The following is an 11,897-nucleotide window of genomic DNA, read 5'->3' on the forward strand; positions in this document are numbered from 1 at the left end:
GAAAAAGATGCATGTCCTAAACGATCGTGCCACGAACACATCTACCTCGATATAGCACCTTCTTCGTTGCCTGATCCTTGATCAAAAAGAAGTAAGGGTGAAATTCAAGAAAGACATGGTTGTCAATGCCAATGCGATGAACGGAAAGAAGACTTTTTGAAGCACTAGGGACATGCAAAGTTTTTCTAAGGTGAATTTTCCGATGAGGGGTTTTAATAATTGAGTGACCAACATGACTAATTTTCATACCTTCTCCACTTCCTGTGTGGATGTGATCTTTGCCATGGTACTTGTCGCGCATGGTCACCTTTTCCTGCTCACCGGTGATGTGGTTTGTGGCGCCTCTATCGACGTACCAGTTGGTGTCGACACCGTAGGAGCCATCAGCAGCTCCGGCCACCTTCTCATCTTGGGAGGGATCATCTTCATCATCTTCAAAACGGTACCAACGGTCTTTCGTTGAGTGTCCCAGCTTGCCACAGACTTGGCACCTGATTGCATCAAGGCGTGATCTGTTGTTGGACGAGTTAGTGCGCCGGCCTCGGTTGTTGGAGGAGAAAGCCCGGTCGCCGCGTGTGTTGTTGGCGCCACTGCTATTGCTGTTGCCAGAGCCCCGGCCCTTGCTGTTCCGAGGTGGAGCGCGGTAGCGGGAGCCTCCGCCCCGGCCGCGAGTGGCAACGTTTGCCGACGACTTGAAGCCGCCTACCGCGCCCGCTCCTTGGAGAAGGGCCACCCGCTGGTCGAAGTTGCTCATCCGCCCGAACAGCTCGTCGAGGGTGACCGGGGTGGTGCGGGCGTCGAGGGCGGACACCAATGGCTGGTATTCCATGTCAAGCACGTTGAGGATATAAGAGATTAACTCATCATCCTTCAACGGCTTGCCAGCCTCGGCAAGCTTGTCAGCGAGTCCCTGCATATATGCGAAGAAAGTGGCCATCGATTGCGTTCCCTTCTACGCATTGGTGAGGATGGCGCGGATGTTGTTGATGCAGGACAACGACGTTGACGAGAACATGCTCGCCAGCACCGTCCAGAGTTCGCGTGCATGCACAATGGAGGTGACCTGCACTAGCACCTCTTTGGACAAGTTATTGAGAAGATAACCGAGTACCTGCTGATCTTCTTGGAACCAGACGGCATGGAGCGGGTTGGGGATGGTTTCCTCCTTCCATCATTGTCCTTGCTGACGACGAACTCGGCCGGCTCCGCCATGCTTCCATCACCGTACCCGAAGACTCCAGCTCCTCTCAGCCGCGGTGTGATCTGAGTGCGCCATAGGACATAGTTGATGCGGGTAAGGCGCTCGGTGTTCTGGCCGGATAGGGGAGAGGAGGCGGCGGCAGATGAGGCCATGGCAGGAAGCTGCGGTGGAAGGAGGAAAAGCTAGATGGGAAGAGTTATGCTCTGATACCATGCGGAGGAATGTCGTACCCATCCTAAGGCGACGATTGCGTGTTAAATAGCCAGGTCGCGACCTCCTGGTATAGCGTACAAAGTTGGTTCAGATTACATTCTTGGAGAGAAAGAGATAAGGGAAGTTACAACTATATGCGAATAGCTAAAGATCCTAGTCTATCTAGTTGGACTCCTCATGCAGGGCTTATCTCCAGCAGGTTCCGAACCTTGTCACGTAGGTGGACCAATGTTATGTTCAACAGGCTCTAGGTTTTTCTTAGAAGAAACAGATTTATCCTTCCTGCCTGAAGTTTGTTTTAGCAATTCATGGGTTAGCGTGTAATTCAAGAATATATGGCATGCGCTTTCCCACAATTAGATTGTTGCACTTTACAGATGTAAACTACTACCATCCGGGTACAAGGTTTGTTCAACATGATTGACATGTTATCATCGAGCCTTCTTTAGCGGCCATAACACCCAACCATTCACGATGGTGCTCTTGATATTCTGACCGTAGTAATTTTATATAAAATGCATTTATATACTCCATATCTCATATAAATGACGCATTAATCCCTTCGCTATTTCTCTCTCAAAAGCTGTTGTGGTGCTAGCAGTAGGCGACACCATTTGTACTGTTGGGATTGCTCGTTATCGCCGAGAAGGCTGAACCCTGCAGGTTTTGATCATACTGAAAATAAAAATAGAAAAAAAAAATCCATACATTCTTGTTGACACATATCAATCGATTTGCAGCGAGGCACATATCATAGCGCACCAGCGAAACAACCATGCATGCACCCGTCGTCAATACGGAAGTCTGAATGAACATGGCATAAACAATGTCTGATTCAGAGTACGACACATCAACTGCTGTTCCCAATACAAACGAGCATGAAAGTACTGCTTACATGTGTGCTCTGTTTCAAGGACTTGTTTCTGCTAGTGATTCTAATCTGTTGTTGATTTTTGTTAGACCACGAACCGCTCATGTTGAGCAATTCTTGCTCCAATCTCACAACGATCTCACCGAGAATTCTAACATGTTCGTAGACTTGGGGAGCTTGATGATGGCTTTCGTGTGTAGTATCTTCATTGGTAGGGTCCCAACTAGTGTTTGAGGAACATCCCTCTTTTGGAAGATGATGGTCCTATAGTCCCAGTAGTCGATTGTGAGGCACATGGTGTGTTGAGATGGAATATGGACGAACCGTGAATCACCCAAGTGCTGCCTTTGGGATTCTTTACACTACACCTAGCACCATCTCAGTATTGGTTCACAAATTTGGTGAGGAAAATGAGCTCTTTGTATTGGTTTTCTCTAATATCTCTACTCTTAATTATAAAAAACAGAGTTTGATGATGATGGTATGCCTGCCATCCTTCAATATAGGCCGTCCGATTTATATCTGACGGATAGGAAGGAAACTATGGCAATTTTGCAAAAAGATACCCACACCCCTCTCCAGATTTGCAAATAAGGCCTTCTCTCGTTCATCCTTTACTCCCATAAGATAAACTACTCATACAAGTGCATCTTGATGTTCCATGCAACGCATGGGCATCTTGCTAGTCTCGATTACAAAAGAGTGTGGACTATGGACTGTTTCACCCACCCAACAAAGGACCTCCATATATGCATTGTGTGGTGGTGAAAAAACTTCCGCTTGCATATATATAGTGCCCATTCCCCTACTACCAAAGAGCTCCTTGGGTCATCATATTGCCATGATCATTTGCATTACTATGGCATGGTGGATCATCATGCTTAGGGTATTCTATGGAAATGCAGTTTGTACCCACTGGAATCTATCTTTCACCCCTGCCAAAAACAAAACGTGAAATTCTGAAATCTGAATCCAGAACTCCTAATCCATGGAAACAATGGCATAACAAAATAGGGGAAATCTGGTCCAGAGCTCCAATATCTTTGGTTCTGAGATAGCTCACCGCTCATACCGAATGGTCAGAGCTCCAATATTTAAATGGTAAAAAGCAGAAACTGGAACTCATAGGGGGATTGTCATTCACCTGAATGTGAACAACACCTGTTTGTGAGGTCCATCTTTTTCTACTTGGAGAGTTTGGCTTTTGAACAATCCGCGAGCAAGCGAATATGTTAACGATATAGATTGATGCAATTGGCGAAACAGAGCACTTAAGGGGAACTTTCATCCAGGAGCAGGACGAGTTCCATGCTGTTGGACATTCACAGAATCTAGACCAACAAAGAGTTCATGATGCCATCGTGTTGAATAGTACCACCTCTGTTCCAGCTGCAAAACGTCTAACATTTAGGAATAGAGGTAGTACAAGATTTGATCAACATCATTCACATAACTGTCAACGAGCGTTGATTAGTAGCCAATAACACACAACCATTCCGATCGATGCTACTTTTACACTTTGCAACAAAGTATATATGCTGTTGTTCAGATGTAGTTAAAACTGCAGCATAATCATATTTGACGTCTACGGTGTTGCTATCCTTGGAACGACTCTCTATCCAACTGATTTTCCACATCTCGAGCAAACTTATCCTGCATGACATAGGAAAAAAACATTAGTCACAAGGGTACAAGATGCAAGGCTTTCTACATTACATATCCAACCCATTTTCAATGCGGTGAAGTTGCTGTCAAAACTACATACACATGATGAATGCAAACATTGATTTCTGGAAGCGAAGCAGAGTAGTATTAGTTTGAAACTTTGAATAAATAGAAGTGCACCATGAGAACTTGAGAAGTTTGCTAAGAACTAGCCGTGCAAGGTTCAGTCCATGAAAAAGATACCAACAAGTTAACTGCACATGAGGGAGGGAGAGAGGGGGAGGGAGAGGGGGAGAGGGAGGGAGAGAGAGATTGATTATGGTTGCATATTTTACGGTGGAATGGCAATATTATCCGTCATATTTTTGGAAACAGTTGGTGTATTTGTATTGCTCAAAGCAGAATGAGCAATAAAAATGTCATATTAGCTTTCATGTAGTTGAATCAAACTAATTAAACTCCAAAAATATTGACTCACGATATATTGAGTAGTTGACTATTCTACGAATTTGCTCATAATCTTATAAACAGATACACTTCTGCTTCAGTACAGTCCCCCTAAACACATGAACGGAGGAGATCTCTTTATACACATTCATAATAAAGGGTATGATAGTCTTTTTAAAAGTACATCACCCGCGTCAATAGGCGGTTTGTGTACGTACCGCCTGTACACGGCACGGCGTACGTGGCATACCCAAACCCTATTTGGCACCCTTAGTTTTTTTCCTTTTCTTTTTAATCTAAAAAAAATTGTGCGCTGCGGGAGATTTCAAATCCAACCATCAAAGTTTACTTTAAGTTATATTAACCAATTAGGACAAGTTACTTGCTATGCCCACATAATTTCTTTTTCGCTTATTATATGGCAAATATAACTTCATGAATATTCAGGCCGTTTGTTTTTGTGCATGTATTTTTACACCGGGTTTTGTTCCGTTTTTTCAAATGTGTGAACTTTTTAAAATAAAAAATAAATTCGTGCACTTTTTCTCAATTTTGTGAATCCTTTTCAATTTCTTGATTTTTTTTGTTCAAAAATCTGTGAAAATTTTCATATCCGTGATCACTTTTTAAATTGAGGAAGTGAAGTAGTCGCCTAGATGGGCCAAGGCCTAAGCATTTTTTTCTTTCTATTTTTCAATTTTCTTGGTATTTTTTGTTCATTCATTTCTCTCTTTTTTGAATTTTAGTATTCTAATTGAAACCTGTTCAAAAATTTGAAAAATTATGGTTTACAATTTGTGTTTAAAATGTCCATCAATCTGTTCAACGCCTTGCCCCAGCTCCTATCAGGCGCATGTTGGGCTGGATCAAACGTTCACGGATTTGAAGAAGGTTCATTTATTTTGAAAAAAATATTCATTGATTTGAATGTTTGACAGTTTTCAAAACACACTCACAAATTGTTTTTGTAAAAAAAGCTTTCCCTATTTTGGGAAGCTTAGATTCCCAGCCAGTTTTTTCCATTTTTGGAACCTTGTAGGAGGTTCCTAAACCGTGTTTCTTTATTTTTATTTTCTTTTCATTTTTGCTTTTTAACCTTCTCTCCTATTTTTTTTCTATTTTTTTCCTTTTCGTTCTCTTCGACTTCTTACTTCTTTTTCGGTTTATTGTTTCTCTTTTCATAAAATCATAACTCCAAAATTTTGAAATATTTCATTTTTTTCAATTGTTTGCCTGTTTTTAAAAAATTTCATATTTTGAAAAGAAAATGTTCGGAATTTTCATTTTTTATCATATTTCTTAATCAATTGTCAAAAAATTCGGAAACTGTTTGGAATATCAAAATGAGGTTCAAAATTTTATTTTTGTTCATATTTATTTATTACCCAGTGTTCACAAATTCAAAACTATTCTCAATTAAAAAAGTTTGAAATTCAAAAAATGTGCACTTTGTTAAATTTTGTTCACAGTTCGCAAAAGTGTTCCCCATTTCAAAATATGTTAAAAAAAAGTGTTGCAATACAACATTTGAAAATTTTGTTTAATTATTTTTTGTTCATATTTATTTATTAAACACACTTTATTTAATGATAATAGTCCAAATACATTGGGATACAATTTAGGCATGTCTCACCTGCAGGGAGCCCAAATCGGGCCGGCCAGCAACAACTTGCCGTGTCGTATTGATGTCATGCTTCATTCTATTTTTATTTTGGATTTTCCTTCGTATTTTTTTTACTTTTGTGTGTATTTCGAAATGTGTGTGTGTGTGTGTGTGCGTGTGTGTGTGTGTATACATTTATATATTTCGAAATGTGTGTGTGTATATATATTTTAGTCATTTGTATATTGAAAAACACTTTACATTAATTTTAGAAAACGTGTCTAGAAAATATTATTTATACACACACAAAAATGTATAGCATTGATGAAAATGTGTTAGTGTTAATCATGTGTGCTGAAAATGTCTGACAATTAAGAATATCATACATTTCCTAAAAATGTACATGATATTTAGAGAAAAGTTTTACACAATATATACAAATAATTCAAAAAATGTTGCGTACATTCAAAAAATGTACTTTGCATTTAAAAGAAATCTTCACAAGTTTAAAAAATTATCATTCGTAAATGTTTCAACATGTATTTGATAAAATGTTTACAACATATGTAAAAAAATATTCAAAACTTACTTTTGTAAAAATGTTTAACATGTATAAAAATGTTTTGCATGTATAAAAAATGTACATCGTGTATGAAAAGTAGACACGTGTTAAAAAAACCGACAAAGAAACAAAAGAAGCGAAGAAACCAAAAAACCTGAAAAAAATAAAGAAAAACATAGTACAAAGAAGAAAAAACCCGAAGAAAGCATTAAAAACAAAAAAGCCAGAAATATAATGATTAAAAATTAAAACCATAGAAAACTGGCAAAAAAACCCAAGAAAGAAACATCAACAAACAACAAAGAATTAAAAAACCGGACTGAACCGATGAAACGCAGCACTTGGTCGTCCGCTCGTCGGCGGTTTCTATTAGAAAAATCGTCTGCTCGTCAGGTGGAGCATAGGAGGACGACGTTGAAATCCTATTTTCCTTTTTGTGAAAAATAATAATATATCTTCTATGCAACTGGACGCGACACGCATAAGACGAAAATTGCAAGAAAAAGGGACAATGAAATCAATAAGGAGTTAAGGGTTTCATGATTTTTATTGAACACATTATATATTAAGTAATTTTGCAATAGAGGGCTCCAAAGAGAATCTGACTTGATAAATATTAGAGAAAAGATAAAAGAAACGAGATATGTATATGGCAACCGTGTGGCAGATTGCGAAACTACCACACGCATCCAGCGTCGTCAATTCCCTCCCGATCTCCTTCCTTTCCCGCACGTCCTCCCGACCGACCTTCCGATTTCTTTCCTTTCCCGCACGCCTTCCTAATTTTGTAATTATGGCCCCACGCGCCTTTCCGATTTTCGGCAAAAATAATGCTTGGACTAGGTTTTGATCTCTGGTCTGCAGGTAATCAATAAAGGGAGCTAACCACCTCACCTATGACAATCATTATTGAACAAGCTAAGGAAAATACAGTTTTTGACATGTTTTTGTCTTTAATATGTTAGCACTGAAAAACTTTTTGTTTCAAGCATCGTGGTAACTTTGATCATTGGGAATAAATTTGTTGAACCCGTCCCCGGTAATTTCTGTAAATAGCACGATAACATTCACGCCATAGACCTGATAATTTAGATACAAACATCATGGTAAATTTAACCATTGGGGAAGACAAATGTGAAAAGATACCCGATAATTTATGTGTAAATAGATGGTAATATACGCAGCGCACATCTGATAACTGAGATAGAAACACCATGGTAACTTTGACCGTAGGGATTTTTTTTTTGAAAAGATACTCCGGTATCTTCTGTGTAAATAGCACGGTAGTATACCTCCCTCCCCTGGCATTTTTATGTGTAAATAGTATGAAAACATATGCACTGCAATAACTAAACACCATGATAAGTTTTTGACCCGGGGGGGGGGGGTTTGTTGCTGAAACATACCCTTGATAAATTTTGTGTAAATAGCATGATATTTTAAGCACTACGGGCTTGATAGGTTACCTAGAATCACCATGATAACTTTTTATCCCGGGAAAAAGTTGTTCAAAATATCCCCAATAATTTTTGTGTAAATAACATGATAATATAAGCACCGCATAACCGATAACTTGTAATATAAACATGATGGTAACTTTTTTACCAAAGGAAAATAGGTTGTTAAAAACATACACTCGCCTCGCGCGTGGGCCTCTTGGATGAACACAACACATGGCGTGTCATGGGAAAGTCACATAATGTTTAGTGTCATGAGGGGCACACGTGCTATAGGCGTGATAAGTTACGCAAAAACATCGTGGTAATTTATGACCTATGAAAAAAGCTACCGAAATACACCCACGTTTTTAGGTGCAAGTACCATGATACTATATGAACTGTAGACCCGGTAACTCATGTACAATCCTCCATGGTAACTTTGAACGGGGGGAGGTTGATGTACATATACCCTGATAACTTATCTGTAAGTACCACAGTATTTTACACATCGAAGACCTTATAACTTGTGTACAAAACACAGTGGTAACTTTGACGGGGTGTAGTTGTTGAAGCATAGTACCTGGTACGTTCTATCTAAATAGCACAGTAAGTTATGCAACACATGCCTGATAACTTGCATACGAATATCATGGTAACTTTGTCCTGAGGAGAAATCATGTGGTAGATGTGAAGAAGTGACAGTTTTCTCAGGAGTGGGCGTCCGAGATGTGCGGGAGAAGCGGGTTTCTCGGACGAGTCTGCAGGGTCGTTTGGGAGGAGGCGAGGTCAAAGGACGAGGGATCGTATGGTACTTTAAAATGAAAGAAGTAAAGGTGTGACAATTTTGCTTATATGGCACACGTGTGCCAAATATCATAGTCCATAAATAGTCAGTTCAATTTGCAACAAATGTTAAACATACATACCATCTTCTATCTACTGTATAGCAGCAGTAGCAAAGAATCAGTGTCATGAAGGGCTGGCCCGCACTTTCCATCAGCAAGCACCCACCACACAGACACACGGCCGCAGTCGGAGCACACACAAACACATACATAGACCACGCCGTAACCTCGGGTGTTATCCAGCAGCATAAATCTTTCTCAACAATTACACAGGAAGGCAAGTAACAATACTCAACAAACCTTATTTCTCTATAGCACTATTTGTTAACAAATGTATATTAGTAACAAAATAGTCAATAAATTTATGTTTCTTTTCAATACAATGAAAATATGGCATTGCTGATTGTCCTCGGATGCACCCTTTTATTGTAGGAAAACATTTGTATCTTTAAAAGGGCAAAGTAATATGTAAACATCAGCAAGAGAATGGAAAATAAGGCAGTATTAGCCATTCATGTGTGCAAATATGTACAAATGACTTCAGATTAATTTTCATGTAGCATGTAACAGTCTACCAATGTGACAATATAAATACAACCAGCCAAGTGATGGGCTGGTGGGGGTCACCATAATCAAGGCAGTATATGCCTATAGATGCAATAGAAGTAAAATACATCAAAATATTATTTGGGAAGCAGCAAAATCCTTGCTTACCTGAGAACGGTATAGGCAACGCATTGGAGAGGAAGAGAACCTGGCTGGCTCGCTGCTGCCCCGACTTAATGTTGTACACGCTAAAGGATAAAAGCACCATCTTCCTCATGTTCAGCCGTTGAGCTTCAACGAGATGGCACTCCTGTACTGCTCCATGGCCGCATAGCCGTACGGATTTTTGCTTCTTACCTTGCATCTCGTTGGCAATCACTTTCATCTTCAACAACAAGACTTGCTCAACATCTTCTCCGACATCTAGCCTCCTTATTCAATTCTCTCGGAGTAGCTAGATTCGTTCTGCTCCTCACTTTTCTTTATTTTGGATTTGGATGGGAGGCAAGGCGCTGGAGAGGATTCACCGGGGCCTCTTAGCAGCACCAGCAGCTAGCGCCTCGCCACCTGATCGCGGATCTCCATGCCCGCCTACTCTCGCTCAAGGACCGCCTCTTGTCCTTGTTAAGTATATTGTGTACGTATATATTTATGTATAAGGTTCACCTTATGTTTTCTTTATATAGTTAAGATTGTGACCTTCCTCTGTACTTATATATACGTGCCTGATGCACCGATCAATATATCACGATTGCACAGTCCATAACTTATCCTTCTACATGGTATCTATCGTAGCACGATCCTAAAACCCTAAGCCGCCGTCGCCGCCACGCCTCTACGCGCCGCCGCCGCCGCATCGCCTCCTAATGCTGCCCCCGCACGCTGCTCCCGCATCGCCGCTCACGCTCCCGCAACACCACGCTCCCGCCGCTGGTCTCTGCTGCTTTTCGCGATCAGTGTTGCCGCCGCCTAACAACCATTGCCACGCACGCCCGCTGCTCTTTTCCTTTTCTTTTTCCTGCCTTTTCTTTTTCCAGGCCAACGGAACACCTGCGTGCCGCCGCTGATTGCTAGCTTGTCTCGCTACGCACGCCGCCGCTGATCGCTAGCCCGACTCGCTACGTACGTCGCCGCTGCCTTTTTCCTTTCCCGCGCCGCAGCATCGCAACTCCACCCCGCGCCGCTCCCGCGTCGCATCTTTCCTAACCCTAGCTATGAGTTCCTCCTCTACCACTGTTTCAAACCCGTTTGCTGATCCGATGTCATTCTCGTCCGCGACCTTAACATTTATGAGCGCGTTCCGGTGAAGCTTGATCAATCCACCACCTCCTACTCCGCTTGAAAGCGGTATTTTCCGCTGGTGTTCTGCGAATACCTCCTTCATGGCCACATCGACGGCATCGTGGACTCGGCTCTCATGATCCATGGCGAGGAGTGGATGATCCTCGACGCCACCATCATCCGCTGGTTCTATCTCACCATCTCCACCGATCTCTTCCACACTGTGGTGGATGACGACGAGGACGCCTATGCCGTCTGGCCCAAGCTCAACGGCCTCTTCACCGACAACAAGCTGCAGCGCAAGGTCCTTCTCCACGGCGAGTTTTACGGGTGCCAGCAGCTTGACTCGTCCATCGACGATTTTTGCATGCGACTGAAAAAGCTTACCGATGAGCTCCGCGATCTCGGGGAGACGGTTGGCGACGAGCTCCTCATCAGCACCCTCACCGCCGGTCTCAACGAGGACTTCGGGAACGCCGCCTTTAACCTCACCCTCATCCTGGAGCCTACTTTCACTAAGGTGGTGGCGTACCTCAAGCTGGAGGAGCGCCGAATAAGGATGGCACGGACTCGGGCGACCCACACCGCCCTCATCGCCGACACCCGCGGGGGTCACGCCCCGCCACCTCCGCACCCGACGCCGCCCTAGCCAGCGGCGCCCGCTTTCCCGCCTGGCTTCCCGCTCGCCCCGGCTGCTCCCTTCCCGCCGCCCCCGCAGGCGGCCAATGGGGGGGTGGGTGTCGTCGCGGCAGCCGTCGTGGCGGCCGCAAGCAGGGGGCGCGGGCGCTCAGGGAGGAGCACCCCGCCCACCGCAGCAGGCCTACCAGCCGGCCCCGTGGTACGGCCAGAACACATGGACCGGCGTTGTACACGCCTACTCCATGCCGGTTCCCCGTGCCCTGCTACGTCTTGAGCTTGCATTGGTTTTTCCCGAAGAGAAAGGGATGATACAGCAGAGTACCGTAAGTATTTCCCTCAGTTTTTGAGAACCAAGGTATCAATCCAGTAGGAGCCCACGCTCAAGTCCCTCGTACCTGCACAAAGCGATAGCTACCCGCAACCAACGCGATTAGGGGTTGTCAAGCCCTTCACGGTCACTTACGAGAGTGAGATCTGATAGATAGAATATTTTTGATATTTTTGATATAAAGATGCAAAGTAAAAAGTAAAAGCAAAGTAAATAGCAAAACAATATAAAAGTGATGGAGATTGATATGATGAGAA

The 11,897-nt window shown here is 42.7% G+C and overlaps 1 protein-coding gene and 1 pseudogene across 1 annotated transcript; one reads left to right on the forward strand and one right to left on the reverse strand.

Annotated features, from left to right (window-relative positions):
• Positions 1-303: 303 nt before the first annotated feature.
• LOC147982175 (uncharacterized) lies at positions 304-1,015 on the reverse strand (annotated as a pseudogene).
• Positions 1,016-10,809: 9,794 nt separating this feature from the next.
• Positions 10,810-11,322, forward strand: LOC147982176 (uncharacterized). Its single transcript, XM_087516227.1, has one exon. The coding sequence runs from the start codon at positions 10,810-10,812 to the stop codon at positions 11,320-11,322; it is 513 nt and encodes a 170-aa protein (XP_087372353.1).
• Positions 11,323-11,897: the final 575 nt, after the last annotated feature.

Source organism: Triticum urartu, chromosome 3A (assembly GCF_056163025.1).
Source record: "Triticum urartu cultivar PI428250 chromosome 3A, HENAU_Tu73, whole genome shotgun sequence".
Taxonomy (NCBI): domain Eukaryota; kingdom Viridiplantae; phylum Streptophyta; class Magnoliopsida; order Poales; family Poaceae; genus Triticum; species Triticum urartu.